This window comes from Colossoma macropomum, unplaced genomic scaffold (assembly GCF_904425465.1).
Source record: "Colossoma macropomum unplaced genomic scaffold, Colossoma_macropomum, whole genome shotgun sequence".
In the NCBI taxonomy this organism is placed as follows: Eukaryota; Metazoa; Chordata; class Actinopteri; order Characiformes; family Serrasalmidae; genus Colossoma; species Colossoma macropomum.
In genome coordinates this window covers 17,384,428-17,406,679 of record NW_023494807.1, presented here as the reverse complement: position 1 = coordinate 17,406,679, position 22,252 = coordinate 17,384,428, and the positions used below count along the sequence as shown (strand labels likewise).

The 22,252-nt window shown below is 37.9% G+C and overlaps 1 protein-coding gene across 2 annotated transcripts; it reads right to left on the bottom strand.

Moving 5' to 3' along the window:
- Positions 1 to 1,513: 1,513 nt before the first annotated feature.
- rnf126 (ring finger protein 126) lies at positions 1,514 to 19,414 on the bottom strand. 2 transcript variants are annotated; one of them, XM_036556209.1, is made up of 9 exons: positions 19,263 to 19,412; positions 13,610 to 13,668; positions 11,468 to 11,528; positions 10,598 to 10,833; positions 9,064 to 9,132; positions 8,870 to 8,939; positions 8,633 to 8,726; positions 5,097 to 5,212; positions 2,789 to 3,113 (listed from the first exon to the last, which is right to left on the bottom strand). In XM_036556209.1, exons 1-9 carry the CDS (start codon positions 19,335 to 19,337, stop codon positions 2,961 to 2,963), a joined length of 933 nt encoding a protein of 310 aa, XP_036412102.1. In that variant the 5' UTR covers positions 19,338 to 19,412; the 3' UTR covers positions 2,789 to 2,960. The 2 variants fall into 2 exon arrangements, with proteins under 2 accessions (XP_036412101.1, XP_036412102.1); XM_036556208.1 differs by lacking the exon at positions 5,097 to 5,212 and having other exon boundaries at positions 1,514 to 3,113; positions 19,263 to 19,414.
- Positions 19,415 to 22,252: the final 2,838 nt, after the last annotated feature.

Sequence of the window (22,252 nt, the reverse complement as noted above, 5' to 3'; positions counted from 1 at the left end):
ATATTTCATTTCAAAACAATTAATTAATTTAAATAGTTAAGGCTTTTATAAATAATAAATATTGTCACAGAAATTGCTAACAGAAAAATGTCATTTGGATAAGTATTCAACCCCTGAACTGTGGGAGCTCCTAGTTCACAAATGAACACAAATGAAAGATATTGCCCTATAATGCCTATAATTAGCTTCTACCAGTGAATCATTAAACTTTTCTGAATAAAAGACCCCCTTAATTAAAGTACCAATGATCAGACCCTTAATCTGATAGAAAACTAAAAATTAAGACCAAAGAGCATTCTAAGGAAATTAGAAAAAGTTATATACATGCACAAGAAAAGAAAGAAAAGGCTACAAAATAATACCAACTGTGAGGAAATAGAAACTGCACACCATCCGGGCCCTGTCTATTTAAGGCCGTCCCTCAAAACTCAGTGTCGGAGCAAAAAGAGGACTGTTTGAGTGAAGCCACATAGAGGCAACCAATCACCATAAAGGAACCACAGAGTTCAGTGGCTGAAACTGGAGTGAATATGCACCAGTCACCGATATCAAGAGCTCTGCATACAACTGGCCTGTATGAGAGGGAGGCTAGAAAGAAGCCGTTGTTGAAGACACTGTCCATTTCTCAATAAAACCATGAAAACAGTGAAGCATGGGGCTGGATTGTACAAAATACAGGGAGATACTAGAAGATAACCTGCTTCAGTCTTTTAAAATATTAAAGCTTGAGAGAAACTTCACTTTTCAGCAGGAAAATGACCCCAAGCACAGGGCAAAACAACAAAAAGATGAATGTTCAGCAATGGCCAAGTCAACCTCAGCATTTCAACCCTATCAAGAATCCATGTCACTGTTTGAAAATTGCGGTCCACAAGGGCCATCCAACTGACCTGAACAACCTGGAGCAAATCTGCCAGGAAGAACGGGTGAAAGTCACTCCCAAACAGTGCGCAAAGCGGGTAGAAACTAACCCCAACAGACAGTGGTTCTACCAAATACTAGTCTGAAGGGATTGAATACTTAGGCAAGCAGCATTTTGACAAATAATGAATTTTGACTTTAATTAACTTTAAGAGCATATTGGTTTTCAATTAAAAAAAAATAACAATCTGGAACAATCTGCGTGAGTGTCATTTGTAATCCAGACAAATCTGATGGTTTCTAATACCTGAGTACTTTTGCAAGGCACTATATGTAGTTTCTGACACTGTATGACAACAGCAAAACAAAAACAAAAAAAAAAAAAGCTTCATGATGGCTGCTCCAACCGTTTTTAGTTATGCAACCTGTGTAGGTTTATATAACAATAACAATAACAATAAAGAACGTTTTTACAGCCCATTTTGCTCAAGTTTACCAGGGGTGCCAATATTTGTGCAGGGCACAGTACATTTTTTCCGGAAGCAAAAAATCTCCACAGCCAGTTACCCAGGAGATGTACAACTTAACCAGTGTGCTTTGTTTTTTTGCATTTCAGTCTTTGTTCCTCAAAACATTTCATGATCAGAAGCAGTACATTCTTCTTTCACTTTATTATGATTTACAAAAACAAATCATTTAACTTAGAATAAGTTAAAAAAAAGGGGTTTATGGAACTGAGTCACTGAATATGTGAATGGGAAGATGGGAAAAAAAAAGTAATAATAATAAAATAAAAAATGCGAGTGTGGCTGCATTTAAGGATGAGGGAAATATGACATTTATTACCAGGCTGTGTGGGTCTTAACTGAAGTCTTAAAAAAATGCTGGATAAACTATATATATTTAAAAAAAATTAAAGTCTTAAAAATCAAATGCTCGATGGACCACTCAATCTCATTCTAACTGTAGCTTCACCATCTTTGTTCATTGTTCTAATAGTGAGGAAAACAAAACATTGTGCAAATAAATACTTTATACAGAGATGAAAGCAACACTTTTTTTCTCCTTTGTGAGATGTTCTCATATCAGTTGGCTTTTTTTCTGGTCTAGTTCTTGTTTTATTCTTTTATTTCCTTAATAAATATCACTGTATGTGTATTCACATACAGTGCATCACTTAGCCACCGATATATGAATAAAAAAGAAATCAAAATCATATAATAAAAACACAATATAAGAAAAACAAAAGTTTCTAGTTGAATGTGTGTCCCGTTTTCGGGATGCAAGAAAGTCTCCGTTAAAATGCCTTTCAAATCCAGTCGGTTATTGGCTGGCTGAGCGAGTGGGTATGTGTGAGACTCTAGCTCTGGAAGAGTTCTGTGAACGTTCTGCACTTCTAACTTTCTCCATGTCTTTCTCCCCCTCCTTCTTTTTCAAACCCCACACTTTTTCAATTAAAATCACCAAATTTGGACATGTATTGCCCACCATGCTTTTAAAAAAGAAAAGAAAAATGGACACAAACCATGAGGAATGATCATTCTCCAGTTCAATGATAAAAAAGCACTGTAGTATTGGTGACGGTATATTGAAAGTGGCATGTGTTTTTTTCCTCCTCTGCTTGGTTAGCAAGGTATCCTTTGGCGCTTGTCCCAGTGAGTCCGATGATGATGACGACAAGGCGTCTCTGGCTCGCCACCAGAGGGCGCTGGTGTGGTGCCGGCCTTAAAGGGTGCACTCTGGACGATCATAGCCAGGTTTCAGCTCAGCCCCCGCCGTGATTCTATTCCAGTAACTGCAGAACTGAGTCTGATCTGGCTTTCTAGAACAGTCTAGAACAGAACATTCCCCAGCTCTCCAGAGCAGTTGCTGCATTACTAAGAGATTTGGAAGAGGGACAACTCTGTGTATATGTGTGTGTGTGTGTGTGTGTGTCTGTGTGCATGTGAGTGCATGTTTGGGGGATTGGAGGTATTCAAGCTTTAGGAGGTTCTGAATTACGCTGTTTGGCCACACTAGCACTGTCAGACTGAGATGATGATAATGTGTTTGAGGGGTTGTGTGTGGGTATGCGGGGGAGGACTTATTTTTTATTTTTTTTAGGAGTTGTTGGCAGCATTCTCGTTGCTGGGGGAACTGGAGGAGGAAGAGGATGACGAGGAAGGAGAGAAGTTCATTCCTGATAAGCCCGGAGGATCTGTAGCTGTGTTCTGCCCGCTCAGGCTCTTCCTGCATACTGGACACGTGTCGTGCTGCAGAAAACAAACACACACACACACACACACACACGCACGACCACTTAACAAGATGTGTAATCACTTGTACTGCGGTTAATTCACTGGCTGAGATTCAGACCTCGTCCACATGTATTTGGACATTTTTGAAAACGTACGTAGCCTTCTCTCTGCGCTGTGGCCTCCCATTCACACAAAAATAGGCTTTTAGGTGCTGAACAGCTTTTTAAAACAGCTCTCGAGGGTGGAGATTTATGAAAACTTTCGCATGCCTGTTGATGTTTTCATTTACTGGGCACATAGAACTGTCTGAAAAGCGGCTGAAGACTGGGTTTCTGTGTGATTTGGAGGAGTTGATAAGTTTATAACTGAACTAAGCTCTACTTACTCATTAACTTGCAGTGATGTGTCAGGATGTACTGCGCACAGTTCTTTGAAATCGGTTGTCAAATCCATTGCAAATATTAAACCTCAATGATTCTAAAGATATATGACAATCATTACCCCAAAAAATATATATAATAATAATCCTAACTCATAATTTAAATGGAGTCAGTGCTGTAGCAACCATACAAAAGCAAGCAACAGGTTCCCTTCCGCTTAGGCCTGTGTTCATTATGAAATTTTTGCTGACAATCAACTGTTGTCAAGATAATAGCGATTAACGATTTGTCTTTTCTTGTTCATTGGATGCATATTAAAGCGCAAGCCTAAAGTGGCAAAATTAGCCATTAGCATTAAGGCACTCAATTCACATTCTGCTTGTTTCAGCATAAAACAACTGTAAAAATCTAACAACTGTAGAAAACATTGCAGTCATCTTAAATAACTGATATCAAATAACTGCACTTAGGATATAATGTAATAATTGGGACAGGCTTACTTTTGCTTTTTAGAGCTTTTATTTTCTAGCAGAAATTAGGACTTTGAATCTGTGTTAAATATCAGATTATGGACGTCTGATGGCCTGCAAGTCAAACACTACTGTGTTTGTAACACAACACTGTCACTTTGTTAGAAAATGTCTGCTTTAGCGTCTCGCTCTATATTTTGCACGACACGCTGCAATTAGCTACATTTCCATCCAAAGAATTTTTTGCGGGGAAAAAAAAACCTTTAAGCGCTTCAAAAGGTTTGCCAATATGTTACTTAAATGAAAGCAAATATTCTGATCAAAAAGAACCAAAGCATTGTGTGGAAACATTTCAAATTATTGGATGACAGTAAAAATGCTGAGTGTAAAATCTGTCACAAGAGGTTGGTGTAGCACAGTCACAAGAAGTTTACTGAATCATTTCAAGTAACTAAGTATAGTGATCCTTTCCAAGTACTGCTTGGAGGGCTATATGTCTTATTTGACATGACACACCAGCGTAAGTGAAGCGCAAGCAACTGTACCTCTGACAAAGCTTCATCACGAAACAAAAAATGCTCTTTTTTCTCCTTTTCTTTTCTAACTAAACAGCTTTACAGCAGCTTAAAAAACATCACAGTACACACAGTAAATCTGTCCATTGCACCAAACCTACACTTACAAATTTTTACCACTGCTGTTCAGGCCAGCCCTAGTTTGTACATATTTGGCAACTGCTCTTATTCAGAGTTACATACAGTGGTAGGAGAATGCAACATTAGAAGTTTTGTACATGAACTCTTCTGCAAAGTGTGTATATTCTTTTATTGGTACAGCTGTGATGCCCTGAAAAAAAATAAAAAATCTCTGATCTTCTATGTGTGGGACAGTGGTGTTGTCCACTATGCTATCAATTCCATTAAGTCGTTTGTTTGCAAATTAATCTTTGGAAAAATAAAAAAACAGAGCAGTGTGTATGCAAGAAAAAATGGGGTGTCAAGTTATTAGCAAATAACATCTGCTAGCATATAGTGAAATCCCTAAAACCACGGTGTCTCAATGTCACAAAATCCAACTGTCAGCTGAAAGAGCAGTGTTGGAAAAGAACAGAAATGAAAGTAAAGCAGCAAGCAGAAAAGCAATGTTACCTGTTCCAGCCAGGGCACTATACAATCATTATGAAAGAGGTGATTGCATGGAAGTTGCCTAACGCTCTCCCCCTCGCTGTAGTCTTCTTTACACACAGGACATTCTAAACCAGCACCTGATACCACACAAGGAAAGAATGGTGAGGAAAAAAGTGAAGGGAATATGGAAGGCTGAATGTGTGTCTGCAAATCTAGCCCGTGGTGTTTGTTGCGGTCAGAGATGATAACGGTTGATTTAATCCAGTAGTCAGCATCAAAACACAAGCTAATTAGCCAAGTCATTTGGCATGACTAAGCTAACTGAAAGCCCCATAGCAAAGAAGGTCTTAGAGTGAATCTCAAACAGCTCCCTAATTCCTACATAGTGCACTACAAGAGTTACTATGGCTTCTACACCCAAAGGGATGCACTGTATATCCAACAGGGAGACATGTAGCCTATGGAGGTCACAAATGACTCTCTTAGACATTTAATGTACTATTTGGGTGTAGAAACCACGACCTACGAAGTGCAATACACAGGGAGTAAGTAGCCATTTGAGATTCGGTCTCAGAAATCATAAATAACATGCACTGACCAGTATAATTTCAACACCACACAGAATCAAAACAATTAAGAACATATTGGGGGGAAAAAAGAAAATCAAATAAATCCACAAAACAGACTCGAAACCTGAGAAAATAACATGAGCACCGTCATTCAAACGTCTCTCCTCTGTCAGGTGTCCTCTGCAATCACATTCCACGCCATTTGACTGCAAAATGGTGTGGTGTTTTTGAGAGATTCATAGATAAGGCTACAATTATTTCTATAACTACAAGGGAAAAACAGTATACATGTATACAGAATCAGTCAAAAGTCTGGACACGCCTAATTGTATGTTTTTTATCGTAATAAAGTCTTTTTTGATTAGAGCTGTCATAATTAACAGCTTAAAAGGATTCTTTAACATCATTAACATGTTTGTCTCGATTTAGCCTATCACACCAGTGGTAGTACAGGCTGAAGCACAGCTGCTAGCACATTATATGGTGCTATGAAAGAATCTGTGACTGTAGCCCTCTTGTTCAAATACAGCTTTTAAATGGCTTTTAAACCGATACCTTCAGCAGACTACGCCGAACAGTGCTCTCAAGTGATAAATCAACAAGCAGCAAACTAACAAAATTAAAAAAAAAGAGGAAAGGTCCAGTTCCCATTGAGAGCTCGCACTGAAACTAATGAAAGCGAGAGGCTACAATCATTTGGAAGCTGAAACCAAGGGCTTTAGTCATAGTCATATTCCAAAGGGGCAAAGTGGGTCAAAATGTTTTGTTGATTTTTTTGTTGAAGTGAAAGTAAAAACATCCTCTACAGGAAACGCACTTCTGCACTTCCGAATTTAACATGCACATAAGATTCGCAAAACCTGAAAAAAGCGTCCCGCAGTCATATTGTTGACATTTCGTCAGCATAATGTGCATGAGCAGTCGATACTGGCTATGACTTACAAACCAAGACACTGCCAGCAGTAACAGATATGTATAACTACCTTGTAAATATCAACATGCACATCACAGGAGCTAAAAGCACACAAATAACTAGAATCATCTGATTATTCATATATCAATCTCTCTTGACCATCAACTACATGATCAAACATCATTTTGGCCGCAAAAGTGAGTAAAAGTTTTCTGTCGGTGTTGATGGGGTTCAGTATTAGCTTGACATTAGCTTCAAGTTATGTGAGCCCTGTGAACATTCTGCTGTTCTCTCAACTGTATTCATTGTCTAGCTAAAGCATAAGCGATCTAAACATAAAGAGTTAAATACCAAAAGTCAATCATGAATTAGTGTCAGTTGTCAATGGTGAACAACTCTGACCTCTTGAAAATGATCAAACTACAGAATTCATCCCTCACCTGTCTACCTGTGACACAATGATGAAAGCAAACTTTGGAATATGTAGATAGCTGTGGGTTTTTCCTGTTTTCTGGTTTATTCAAACAATTTTATCCTAAGATTTCCCTTTCACTGGCTCAGCTCTTCAGCCTCTTTCCCCTCACAATGTCAGACAGCCGGGATGCCATAAAAACATACTCCGCTTTGTTTTTTTTTGTTTTTTTATTGCTGTTGTTACTACAGCCATGAACTACACAGCACACCAGGGCTATATTTTACCTGTCAGGATGCTTTATTAACTAACAATGTACAAACAGTGGCTTTACGAGCATGTGACATCAATCGAGTGATATCTACTGGGAAAAAAACAACAATGTGCTTTTTACAAAAGGTCTGGCACATTTTGCTTTCACTGTCTGGCACATTTTACACTTTGTTTTTTCAGTATGTTGAACTCAGCAAATAAATAGGATTTTACTCAGAAAATCAACAAAATTACACAACACCAGTGGTGCTCAAACTTTTGCATACAACTTTATATGATATTTACAGTTATTGGTTGGAATGTGCAGCCACTGTTGCCCTAACTTGACGTCAGCGTTCAGAAAATAGGGCAATTAATTGCGACTAACTAAAAATTTTTTGACAGCCCTAATTTTGACCTGAAGGCTTGGCTTTAAATTTTGTTCCTAAGAAAACTATAAATAGCAATAAATAGTGGTGAAGTTGTATGAATTTGTAGATGAGTTTGAAATTGGAAATTTTAAAATTAAAACTTCTTTAGGTATGTTAGAAAAACATCCTAGATGGCTCCTAAGGATGCTGTTTGAGAGAATGCCAAGGGCCACTGCATAACTCCATATGTTTTCACTTTTACTAAAATGGGAAAAATAGCAAAGACAAAAACTACGCCGTCATGTGGAGGTGTGTCCAATCTTTTGACTGTTATTGTGTATTTTGAGAAGTTTTGAGGTAGAAAGTCTTTCAATTTTCAAAAAAATAAACAGTTAATGCAGACGCATGTTAAGAGCTTCGGGCTGGAACAATATCACTCTCACAATTACAACCCCCTACACACATATACACACACACTCAGAGCTTCCATAAGAGCAAAGAAACTTTCTACAACACAATCCCCTGCGTTGATGTCCTGGACACTGAATGGTGATATAAATACTTCAGCACAATTTTTTGAAAAAATCTCTTCAAAGAATATTTAGACTAATGTCTATCATCCATTATCAGTTATGCTTACTCTAGAACAAATTTACATCAAAGCTTTCTGTCTTTTTGTCTTGTGTTCTTGCACAACCTCTATGTACTTATATCACTTAAAATTTGCCTAGTAAAAGCTTTAAGTCACATAAATACAGGCAAATAATATGTAAATGTGACCTGGGAGCTTGCTGTGGTAACCAATCAAATGAGCATGTGTTGCATTCACAGTTAGCACAGGGTTACACAATTGCAGCCATGTGCAACTCTGACTCAGCTTTCATTCTCATAAAGGAGACAATAGTAAGTGATATCAGAAAACAGCCTAGATAACAATTATACCAGTTAGCTACTTATTGAGCTAAAGTTAGCCAGGAGTTTCCCCTGTACTTTCCTACGACGCAATGGTCATAAACAAATTCTGCAGGTGTGTAACTCACCCACGTGCTCTTCTGTGATCTGAACTGTTGGGAGGCTTTTGATTTTCTCTCTGTCTGCTGGAGGTGGACCCGTATTTTCAAACTGATTCAATAACTGTGAAAAGAGGGACAAAAAAAAGGAAAAAAGAAGAAAAATGCCAAAGAAAGTTTATAGTCATTATTGTGATACATGGTCGCACATAACACATACAAACATAAATAGTCAAGTTAAGGCATGTCACTATAAAGGTGTCATACCTGTGTTATAATAGCATCTAATCCATTGGCACCCCATGCATAGTCCATTGGATTTGAATGTAGCATTCCCCTATAAAGAGAGATCAGTCCAAAAACAGTCACAAAGGTGATATTCTATCAAGTTCAGTATAATCCGAATATTTAAGTAGAAAGTCTCTAAAATAAAGAAAAGTTCAAATCTCGTATTATCATACCATGGTCCCATGCCCATGTTTGGCATAGCTGTTGGTGCGATGATTCCATTTACTAACTGCTGAATTATTCTGTTAAAACATGAAGCATTACATTACATGTTATCTGGAGTAACTCAGACAATACATGAGGTAAACGTGGGCTGAGTCTTCAAAAAACAAGTACTTTGTACTTACAGTGCAAATGCAATATGACTATGCCTAATATGACCACAGGGCTTCCTCCAAGGTATCTTCAGACCTACTTAAATCTGATATTTTCTAGCGAGATCTTTTCATTATTTTCATATTCATAGCAACAAATTTATTAAGCCCCATGATCCAAGATCAGCAGCATATCTAAACTAAAAAGTCCAGTTGAGTTACACAAATATAAGCTACTCATGACTTCAGCATGACTACAGTATGCTGTGAGCATCACCATAAAGAAACCCTAGTTATGTCAGAGACACATTCAGACATGTCACGCATGGAAATTGCACAACTCAAACACAAAATGTGTTCAGCTTCCAGTGTTTACAACCCCATTTCCAAGAAAGTTGCCAATGAACCACCAGTTTTTTTTTGTTTTTTTTTAGCATTACACAACTTTACTAGCCTTTTGCTGCCCCGTCCCGACTTTTTTAAAACACTGTTGGCATTAAATTCAAAACAGGCAAATATTTTTCAAAAAACAATAAAATGTCTGTTTCAACATTTTATATGCTGCATTTGTACTATTTTCAATGAAACATAGGGTTTAAATGATTTGCACGTCATTGCATTTTGTTTTTATTTACATTTTGCACAGCGTCCCAACTTTTTTGGAAATGCGGTTATACTTCTAGTTTTTGTTAACTATTTGTATTCCAAAGAGTTCATTCACATAAATGTCAATAAAGTCAAATTCGTCATGCACTCATGTATACACTACTATTCAAGAGTTTGAAATTGCTTTATAAATCGCTTTATAAAGAATTTATTTAAAAGGTACTTGTGTGTCACGTTCAATATTTTGGCAACAACAGGCTCTTCTGGGATAAATAACATGATGTATTAAATATAACTTAAATATACAATTTAAACTTTTTATTTATAGGATTTTTGTCAACATATCTGCCTTGAGATTTGTTTGTTACTTCTAAAATACAAAATACAATAAATATGTTTTTATTCAGCACTTTCCAGTCATTTTAGAATTATCTACAGATATTTTACAGCTTCCAACTAAATATTTGTAATTACGTAAACTTGAAGTTGCACAGGATAGTATATTCAAATAATTTTATACATTTATTTGTCACCATACTGGTTTTGTTGTTGTTGAAAGCACTGAATCCAAACGTTTGAACAGTATTAGTATAATATATGTAATATGCAGAATTATAACAAAATTTTATTGCAAACAATGCTGAACTATTTCTACAGGTCTATGGATTTTTTTAACCAGTAAATGACTATTATTTTTAATTTCCAAAAAAAAAAAAAATTATGAGGTTCTGATATGATAGCATTGAAGTGCACTTGGCCAGCAAAGTGATTCTGATTCTGTCCTCACCCCTCTAAAGTTGGCACCCCTTCATGCCGCGTCCCTTGTCTCCGGGGGACATGGCGTCCCCGTGGCTGTCTGGCTCCGTAGCGCTGGCGGGAGGCCATCTCCCGCTCTCTGCGGTTCTCTGCCTCACGGTTGTCCTCAGTGGGCAACCCCGCCCGCAGATCAAAGCCCTCACCAAAGATCCCCAGAGCAAACTGACCATAGCCATGCGGGAAGGTAAACAAGGTCTGGTCCACATTCTGAAAAAAATAAGAGCCATAAGGTTATTCTTCTTCAGCACATTTTCAAGAAAGTATGTATATGAAGTTGGACTCATAGGTTGACAAGCTAACACTGGATCCAAATTAGAGTAGCACTGAATTAGTGATGGTTAGGCAGAAGATTAAATTAACCCCCAAAAGTAGTCGATCAGCTAAGACATATTTGGTGTCTTAGGCTGGCTTCTTTACGTGCACTGGAGCTACCAGACTAATGTAGCTAACAAGTAACAGAATTATCAACGAATTACTGGATGTCTAAATGACCACACACTAGCTTCAAACTGAGTTAAGTAATTTCAAACAGACTTGCTTATGTGGTTCCTGACACTGTGCTGCTTTCTATAAAAATAGAGTGTCACACAGTTAAACAGTTGTGGCAGCCTGCTTTAGTCTGCTTTGTAAAATGGCCAAAAGGGCATTTTAAAGGACAGTGATAAATCTAAAAGAGTCCATCAAAAAATTGGATGGAAGTCATGCCATAATTAAATTCTCCTTACCCATATGATGCTGGCAAAATACAACAAATAAAACAAAAGCCACTTGATAGCGATATAACAACAGAAACAAGCCAAAAGAAACATTGCTTGTTCCCTGAAGAGGTCAATTAGCTCACCTCGAATGGGGGACGGTTCTGATCACTGGTGGAGGGTGTGGATGTGGACCCATTCTCTGCACTGGAGGCAAAAACAATCCGTTTCAATGCTAATATAACAAAGAAGGCAATCATTTAGACTATTCCACCTAAGGCAACGAACGTGTCCCATTCTTAACACACAGAATCTCAGATGTGAACTATAAAATACCACTCAACACAGGCAGCCAAGTTTGACATTCTTTGATATTTCCATTACTTATACAGTACTGTGCAACAGTCAAAGACGACCTATCAGTTCAACTTCCAGCCAAAACAGCCATTAAATACAAGTTTTTCAGCGACAGGAAAATAAGCAGAAAACATTTACCAGATTACGTAAATCACACTAAAGCCTAAAAAACTAAATATAATATCACTAATTCACTATTTAGTTTGTCTAACCTTTGTTATAGCTTCCATTATTTCCAGGAGACCTGCTTTCAGTTTTTCAAAGAGATCTGCAGGGATATTTTTCACACCTCCAAAGTTTGGCCTTAGCAATCGGTTTCATTTTCTGCCTCTTACAATCCAAGTAATCCCAAATACATTCAAGGATGCTGAGGTCTGGACTCAGCGGGGGTGACCCATCCATTGTTCTGAGAGCACTGAAGATTCTTTGTTTGCCAGTTTTCTTCTTTTTGGTCTATTTCCTTTTCTCAGTCAAAGCTTCTTGACAGATACACATCCTTTCAGATTTATGGCATTGAGTTGTGTTCTCACAGTGGAAGGATGGACAGAAACATCTGTGGATGTTTTCAAATTTGAAGCAACAGTGGAGCTTGATTTTCTCCTCTCTCTGAAGTACTGTTTATCCAGATGGGGACAGTTTTGGTGATCTACCAGGTTTTAGGCGGTTGTTAGGAGTTCCACTTTCTCTGCATCTTTTAAACTTTTTGTTTAATCTCCTCAGTAAATGCTCTTAAAAAATGAATAACTTATACTTAACGGCCGCCTTCACTGGAAAATAAATCAAGGATGGTCTCTGATATTTTACACAGTACTGCAGTTGATCTGTTCTACGATGCTTTGTTTAATATTATCATAACACTCCTCATAGCTGCTGACATTCAAGGTTCTTTAGGGAACGACTGAATTCTCTAAGTTCAACATGATTTTACTCAATTTGCCTATTCTGGAACAATTCAGAAGTATTTTTATATGCAAACATGACTGGTGGAACTATTCACACAGTATTAAAATACAGATAATAGAAGAATACACAAAGCTGTTTTTTTGGGATATTTCAGTTTAAAAATAGCCTGATACATTTATATCGGTCAAAAAGTAAGCAAACAGCATACATTATTGAATATTATTATAATTATAACCTTCAAAAACTAGCAGAGACTATTCACAGCCTTAATAATAATATGCATAGTGTTTACTTATGGTTTCTACTTGCAACTTATAAGCAATTATTGTACGCATTATTTAAAGTTTAATGCGGTTTTTGATTATGGACCTTAAACTGAAGTGTTAAAATTATTCAGCATGAACTTCTCCAGATACAAAGACCTGACCTGGAAAACAAAGTGATTTTAGTCTTAAGGACTGCAGTCTAAATCTGGAGGAACTGTGTTCTAGAGGTTCAGTGAAACAGGTTCAGAGACACTGCAACACCAACAAGGCTTATCAGAACAATCAGCAGCTGCCTAAATTATATGAATTAAATAAAACATGGCTAGAGATCACACTGCTGCCGAAATGAGTGTACAAGTTGCTCGTGTATTGTTTTCTATCCTCTGTCAGAGTCATAAAAATGCAATAGACCAAAAGGCTGTATGACAAAGTTTTATATATTAAGCCATTTTGGTTAAGCAGAAATGCTCAATACAATTTCTCTCAGCACAAGCTCCTTACTATTTTTCTATTACTGGCCCGGTTAATGTAATCCTTAGCTACACAGAGATTTGTACAACAATTAGATTTCAGAACTGAATATCAGCTGAACCATGTGCATCCTGTTGAGAGCGAAAAACTGTAGGATTCTGTTTTTCCCAGAAGCTTGTGCAATTCTTGGTAGTCTGTGTGGTCACTTGGCAAACACAAATGAGCACTTCATGTTCCTCTCCAAGCAACTTGACCATAATTTTTTTTTTCCTCAAAAGCAGGAAGACATACCTTCTCTCCTCTGGTAACTCTTCAATGAAGCCGGATTCACACCGTGGACAGGTGTAATCCTAAAAAAGAGGTAAGCATAGTTTTATAAGTTGGTCTGAAGGGCCTACATAGTCCAGAATACTAATCACTCTTATTAGGGATGGGTGATATGTTGTCTGCACTGGTAAACCAGTATAGCTGCCATACAACAATATCCATTCTTAGTTTGGGGCACTGATGTATAACAAAAATGTAGTAACACAATGGGTGATTCAGGCTGCTTGGAAAGTATATAAATCACTAAATAAATAGTAAGTTTCCTTTCTGAAAACTGAAAAAATCTCTTCAAACTTTGTGATAACACTCAACAATCATGGCCTTTTCTAAGCACCTGAGGATCTGAAAATGAAGCTAGTGATGCCTGCAAAGGGAAAAGCTGTAAAAAAAAAAATACAAATAAAAAAAACTCTCAAACAGAAATGCCACTATGCTGACCAAAAAGGCAAAGCAAAACCCTCATATGACAGCAAAGGACCTGACATTACCAAATCTCAAAAAATTATTTTCGGGCAACATGACTTGGACCTTTAATTAAATAGTGTGATGAAAGCTATAGTGCAAGGTGGAAAGACAATGAGAAGTGGTAGAACAGCTGACTATAGAACAATTTCCCATATACTAGATATTTCGTTTAATTTAATTAAACGTCATACATTTGGAAGGCAAACAAAAGTTGGCTCACTTATGATGAGAGATTTAAACCAAGCCTGACTGAACGTTCTTGAAAATAGGGAACAAACGGGAACACTGCAGCATGTAGAACTGTCAAGAAAGGAAGTGTGAAGAGTTTCCAGGAATTAAAAGAGAATTAGGAATTAGGAGAACAGGCTTTTTTTATACATATTTAATACTAACATCTTACAACCCAAACATAAAACACACAAACTCTCAAGTCTTTAAATGCAATTGTAGCTGTTGTGAAGACATACAATGGGACAAAATTTAAGGTGACGTCCCAGCTTTTCCACAGCCTGAGGGAATGTCACGCTTCCTCCACTCTGTACATTAAAGCTAAAAGCAAGAGAGAGCTAAGTATAGATACTACAGAGGAAGAGTGGACTAAAATGTCTGTAACACAGACACACAACCACTAATTCAAGGACAGGGACAGAACTTGGATTGAAAAATATTATCCACTATTTCATAACACCTGAAATAAGGAGTAAACAAACTGGTCATTAACAAACGGAAATGTAATAAGTTGTACTCTTTTAGGGAAAATGTATACGAGGTGGTTAAAAACATTCTAGTCTATTCAGTTCCCAGAGAATGCAAGTTATATACCTTAGAGATAGAAATGACTATGCTACAAATAATGACTAATATGTAACGAGTACACTACTGATAGCCAGCAAAAAAGCAATAACATTGGTAACAGGTTGGTAAAACTTGTATAAGATTGAATCTCCTTCTATAGAACAGTGGGCCAAAATTGCAAGACAAATTTATATACTAGAAGTACATGATAATAGGTGGCAAAAATGGAAAATATATGACACCATAAATGCATATGGATAAACTGACATGAATGCAAGGATACTACACCTTTAAATACACCCCTCTGTTGAGAGTTTTGCAACCACAGGCAAACCTTTTTTTCCCTTTTCCCCCTTTTTGAAGTTTTTGATTTTGACATGTCCTTGATATATATCTATGTATAATTTGAAAAAAATCTCACTAAACATTTTAAGTGACTAAGAAAAACGAGTTCACTTCCAGTATTTTAATTTTGCTTTGCACCATGTTTATCTGGGTGAATTTTAAGCCCACGAATTTGTGAACCTCAGAAGAATAGACCAATAGAAAACAAGGAGGTCAGGTTCAGAATTTTCTTTCTGTGGAACTCATTTAACTCACTAATTTTATTCGCCGCCCTGCTCTACCCCAGCAAACAAAAAACGCAAGGCGAAAGTCCGGTTTTACCGCATTATCATTAAATTATTTTTTTCAGCTTCTTACAACGGAAATGTTTGAAAACATCCAAAGTAGAGGTCTGAACGGGACTGCTTTCTCAGTCCCACTTCCACCCACCCCTGCAAGATTTCATCTCAATCCCACCCACTCCCACAAAAAATCGGAATCATTTGTCCCGCTCCTGCCCACAATCGAGATGTTTTGGCCTGCTCCTGCTTGTGCAGTTCCATCAAGGCGAACTGACATCCAATATGTGACATAGTCTATTCACAAATACATTATCCTCTGCTGAAATAACACAGTCATGCTCGCCAGGCTTACCGTGAAGTAACTTCACCCAGTAAATATAAAGCAAGAATTAAATCACGTAACAGTTTATTTTGGTATTTTGCTGGGTTTGGCAGCTGCAGCTGTCGGACTGAAGGCTCCGCCATCTCTGTAAGCTACAAGAATTAGCATGTTGGTCACCTGATCAGTTGTTTCGCAAGTCTTTAAATTGTTTTACTGTTATCAATTCATATTGTTTAAGTATATTACTTAGTGATTGCTCTACTTTATTTAGGCTATTCAATAATTTGCAGGATTTCTCTTCATGCATGCTTCACACCCACTTCCTCCAGCACACAATGTCGAAAATTAGTCCTGTGCTGCAAGATATCCCGTTGTTCCAGCAGGAACCCTATGGGAATGCAGACCTCTAATCCAAAGGATGATCCACAGACTAAGGCTTGGAATCGCTCAAAACTTTTAATAACGTTACTTTGTACCATAGACATTTATAGTAAAAATACAGTTTTACAAAAAAATAAATAAAAAACAGTTATTCCAGATGTAAGTTCCAGTCACAGCATGGTACCCAGCAGTCTTGGTTTCTGAAGACCGTGTAGTGGTTTGTTCAGTCACACTGATATTTGTATTCATGCTTGTATTTGTTCAACAGATTACTGATGTTAAAAGGGCTGACAACTTTATTTGATTACAATTAGCTGTAGGCTCCTGCACAAATGAACTACTGACTGCCAAATAAAGAACAATGTTGGTAATTTCAATTTTGCCCCTGTTTCTTCAGTTGGATTTTAGTTGGGTGGGACTATATTGGAAGATGTTGATGTTAACCATTCCCTCAAAACAGATTTTTTCATCAGCAACTCCTTTCCACTTCCCCACTCCACACAAAGAGAGGGAATTAGTTAGCACCTTAACTCTTATAAAACACACAGCCTTAATTAAAGAAAAAATGTCTGCTGTGCCTTCATTGCAAAAGTGCAATTCCACTATTTCACACAAGTGAGACTGGGCTTTAGAGAGCTTGTTTACCAATGCTTTGTCTCTTCCTTTACTTTCACTGGAAGAGCTGCTGGGCACAGCGTGCAAGTAAATTAACTTCTTCTGCGTAGTCTGTTGGCTGGTCTAACTTAGCCAAGTAATGCTCATATTGTTTGAATTATCTATTGGCCATCACAGCCACCAAACCACAGCAGTACATGCTGAAAGTGTTTAGATGATTGGAAATTTCAGCCTGTGTTAGTCACTAACACCATTACAGTTAATGTATCCACTCTATGTTAAACATCGCCGTAATCTGATATCTCGCACAGATTCAAAGCCCAACTTCTGCCAGAAAATAAAAGCTTAAAAATGCAACAAAAAAAAGGCCTGTTGCCACAGAGTTGTTTATGTTGCCATGGCCACTCCACCGTTAATCACTGTGGGGTCTAAAATGACCACACAGTCCAGATCTGGCTGAGAAGTTCAGTTTTTTTAGCATTTCACTGGAAATATCCAGCCCCTTTAATAACACACATATCAACCAATCACCACTCTAGATAAGACAATTAGATACGGCATTAAAATTAGGTATTGAATAACACAGTTTTGATATTTATTGGCATACTAATTCCGCTGGTAGCATAAAAGTATTGATTTTCAACACCCACCCCTACATGAGCCCCCTTAAAATCATCCTACATCTACAGCTTAAAACCACTATAAGCAGTTATAAACCTAAACCCACATTATGCCTAACAGGACCCATATTATGCACAGGAGATTGGCAACCCAATCAGCCTGACTGCATTTCCAACATCAGCAACCTAGAGACCACCATGACATGGAAGCATTAGTACCTGCAGCTCTTCTATAGTGCTTTCACAGTGGCTCCATACTGTGCGAGTTCATTCTAGAGTCCATGTACAATGAGAGGCAAAAAGCATCTGAAAAGGATGCCAAACGGAGCACCAAAGAACCTTTGTTAGACCATTCACCATCCTTCATACAAGGAGTGAAACATGTGATGAACTAAGAGCTGAGGAATATGACAGTATATCATTATTGTGACAAACGACATCACAAAATGCTTCTAAAACACTTCCCAACTGCACGTCTGATTACAAAGAGAGTATAATGACTCTTGTTTAATTGGATTTAATATAGCATAGTGTGTGAAATGTTAAATACAAGTAACAAGATTCACAGTTTGACTATTTTAAAATGTGGCAATACTTTGTAGTAATGTTTATCGTGACATATTGTGTATTGTAAAAAAGTTCCTGAAGAATTGGATAAGGCGTTTTGCCCAGCTCTAGATGAACTCACTCCTAATGAAAAGACTGGATAAAGGACAAATATGATGATTATGAAACGGACAGGCACTCACTGCTTTGCTTGACATCACTTGCCACTTGAAGAAGCCTACAACCATTACAATTAGACACGTTCGTGCTGAAACTGCCATAACTGCAATGACAGATGAAGCACTATAGCCAAAAGTGACAGCTTGGGAACTTTTCTGACTCAAACTTGGCAGCTGACACTTAACCCAAGCCCCAAAGGCTCAGAGCACCACCGGTCCACCGGATGACAGAAAATGATTTAGGTGTCAAGAATAACAGGTGACTCTGACAGCTCTCACAGGAAAGCCACAGTCTTCGCGCTGTCAGCTATCTGGTGGTTGAAAACTCGTTCAAACCTCTTTCTAGATAAGTGGCTAACATATAAAGGCTGAAGGTCTGTGTTTGTATATTGCAAGGACTCAAAAAAGAGAGCTTAAATATAGCAATGCGTCCACAGATCCGCCTACTATACACACAACACGAATTCATGCAGACCAATCTAGCCATACCCATGTAGCCGCTTCAGTCCGCAAATCAACCACTCAAACGCACCATATTGGACACAGCTAATCTCAGTTTCACGCCACATGCCAAGAGCTGGTAATGTAACGCCAAGCCAACAGTAGGCTGAACTTGACAACTAACCACTGAACCTTTGAGCTGTGCAGTAGTACTACACGTTAGGCGTGTTAGCTAGCTAGCTCAAGTAGCTCACAAATAACAAAACACAGACTCGGAGGAGCCGAGGAGCTAGCTAATCCGCTAATAAACGCCTTAAAAAGAGCAGGGGACCCTGTACGTTCATGGTTAGCTCGCTAACGAGCTAAAACCCCTCAAAACCACAAAACACGACTCACTAGCAGCTAGCTAGCCCTGCTAGACGGCTAACTTGCTAAGCAGCTAAACGCTAGTGAACGTTAACGCCGTTACTAACGACGATGCTAACAAGTTAGCCAGCTAGCGGCTACGCTATCTAGCAGCAGCTGCTCGACCCCGAACTCTTGACACTCGCGGAGAAAGTGGCGTTTTCGTGAGAAAACACGCGGCTCCACAGCTTTAACTCAACACAGCTCAGACCTAGGACGTACCGGGAGGCGAGGGCTGATCTCTTCTGAACATCGGTGACAGAAAAACCGGCAGGTCCGTAGGGGAGCTTCCGCCATCTTCTGATTCACTACGGGACTCGGAGCGAGACACGGCGGCTGAACGGCGCTCAGGCTGGGACATAAAGGGCGAACACGGAGAGAAAGCGAAGCGCAGCGAGAGAGCAGGTCACGCACTGCGAGCAGGCAGCAGTGAGGAGCATAGCAGGCAGTGATAATAGCCTCGGGCATCAAAAACAGTGAACGTAAACCACGCGCGAAAATAAGTATATATATATATATATAAGGCTTTGAGTCGTAACTGTAACTGGCCTCATGTTATCGGGATTACGAAATTTGACAAAATTTAACACAAAATAGGGACTTGTAAACAGAATATTTTAAAAAAGACACTGTTTTATTTGTTTTTTAAGGATTACCTTTTCACAAGACAATTTACATAAAGCAGGCTATTAATTCTAATTTACTAACTGTGCCCATAATTGTGTGTGTGTGTGTGTGTATATATATATATATATATGTATATATATGTGTGTATATACACACACACACACACACACACACACATATATATATATATATGTATATATATATATATATATATGTCATAAATAAATAATCAGTATTCAATGTAGAGTTTTGTTGTATTGTTGCAAAAGCACCCCAATGATAATAAATATGATGCTAAAAAATGACTATTAATACCTATTAGGGCATGAGTAAACAAGTGATTACTGTATGTTTGTTAAACTATTAAACTAGCTAGCCTGTTTAATAATTGATATCTGACAACTCTTTTGCAACTCAGCTATGTACTTTTTTGACATCCATCCCATGATTATTTTATTTCCAGTCCAGATGTGCATTAGCACAAGTCATTTAATCCACTTGCATAAGAAAGAAAGTCAATGGAAAGTCAATGGAAAATAATTGGGAAAACAGCACTTAAACTTTCATCTTTGAGAGAGAGAGGAAAAAAATCAAGCTCCATTTTTACTTCAGTTCTGAAAAAATCCCCAGGTGTTTCTGTTCATCCTTCCCCTGTGAGAAGACACTCAACACTATGAGTCTGAAAGGATGTGTAGCTGAAAAGTCCTCATTGAGAAAAGGTAATAGAGAAAAATTAAGAACATATCCCAACCAAACAAAAACATGCTGGTGTTCTCAGAACAATGAACTGACCACCAGTCCAGACCTCAATATCCCTTAATAGGGATTAAGTGGATCGTCAAAAGCAGAAAATGCAACCAACTTCTAAGACTGAACTTTGGAGGAGTGGAAAAAATATCCCTGCAAACTTCTTTGAAAAAACGAAAAGAAGTCTCCTGAAAAGAATGGAAGCTGTAATAAAGTCAAGAGGTGGATAATAACAATATCTCATACAATATGATCAAATATAATAAAAATCAACACATAAAACAGCAACATGTTTATCACTAACTTGCATTCTTCCTTAAGTTGACACAGATTTATCATCCATTACAACATTGAGAATGCTTTTTTGTTGGCTTTTTATGGAAATGACACACTGCTGCCATCAGCTGGATAAAAAGTGTTTCATCTCTGGTTTATATGAGGCAATGCTGTTCACTGTGAATTTATGAGGGCCATTTTTCTACTAAGCTACTTTTGTTTAGAATTAGATCTACATGGAGTGCAGAATGGAGGCCGGAAAACCAGCCCATGACCTTTCAGCAGCCACTAACTCTTATCTCTCAGAGTGCCGGGGCAGGCATTTGCTTTATCAACCAAATATAGATTGCAGTCTAGAAGTCAAGCTGCCCCAGAAGCATTAAATTCCACTTTTCTAGGCACAACTCTCATAATGGAAACAGGAAAGACACAGTTTGTACAATATTTATCTATATTCATGTATAATAATCATCAGGGGTGTAACAATACACCCAGCCCACGATTCGATTCAGTACATGTTGCTGGATTCATGATTTCATATTCTCACTTTATTCTTAACTAAATTTGAATGAAGTAAAATGATGCTTGAATCCATACTGTTGCAAAACCTGTTAATGATGATAGAGCTTAGAGGCAAGAGGAGTGTGTAGTGTGATGTGAACGGAGTGAGCAGGAGTGAGTTGTCGAACGGAGTGTGCAGGAGTGAGTTGTCGATCAGTGCTTTTTGTTTGTGAACTTTGGTTTCAGAAAAGATGGCATAATAAATAGTGTGCCAGTTCTCCATGATGCATTGTCACATTGTTCATGGTGATATCACAATGTCGCAATGCGTGGTCACAACCACGATAATCATAAGTGTGGTTTCCACTGGCGACAGTATCTGCTCTTTTCCAAATCCAGCTTTCATTGTCATGTTACTCCCATTTACATTGTTATACCACACTTATTTCCACTGTTACACTAAACCAACTACACCAATTTCTATGGTTATGATACACCCATTTCCATTGTCACACTACATCAATTTTCATGGTTACCCTACATTCATTTGCATTGTTATGCTACACTTATTTCCATGGTTACATTACACCAATTTCCAGTGTTACACTACACTGTTTCCAAGGTTATGCCATATCCATTTTCATTGTTATGCTACACTGATGTTCATCGCTATTGCTACAGTTATTTCCATTGTTATGCCACACCCATTTCCATGGTTACACTAGATTAAAAAGCTGAGAAAGAATGCACCATTACCAACTATAAGCAGTGGTCAAATTGTAAAAAAAAACAGGAGTGGTTGGTTCAAACAACTAAGGAGCTGTGAACTGTAGCCTTCCTTACTTTGTAACTTTATTAGCACAGGAAAATACTTTTCAGAGATCTCTCATCTTAATCTGTGATTGCAGATATCAAACTTTTATATAAATTCACATTACGACTTTAATGTAAAGGTGAAGGTGATACCAAAGGTGATTTTTGGCATCCCCTTGCATCCCCTCTCAAATTAGCTATATGCTTGTACTGTTGAGCTAAGTCAAGTGATTTGTTTAAAATATTCA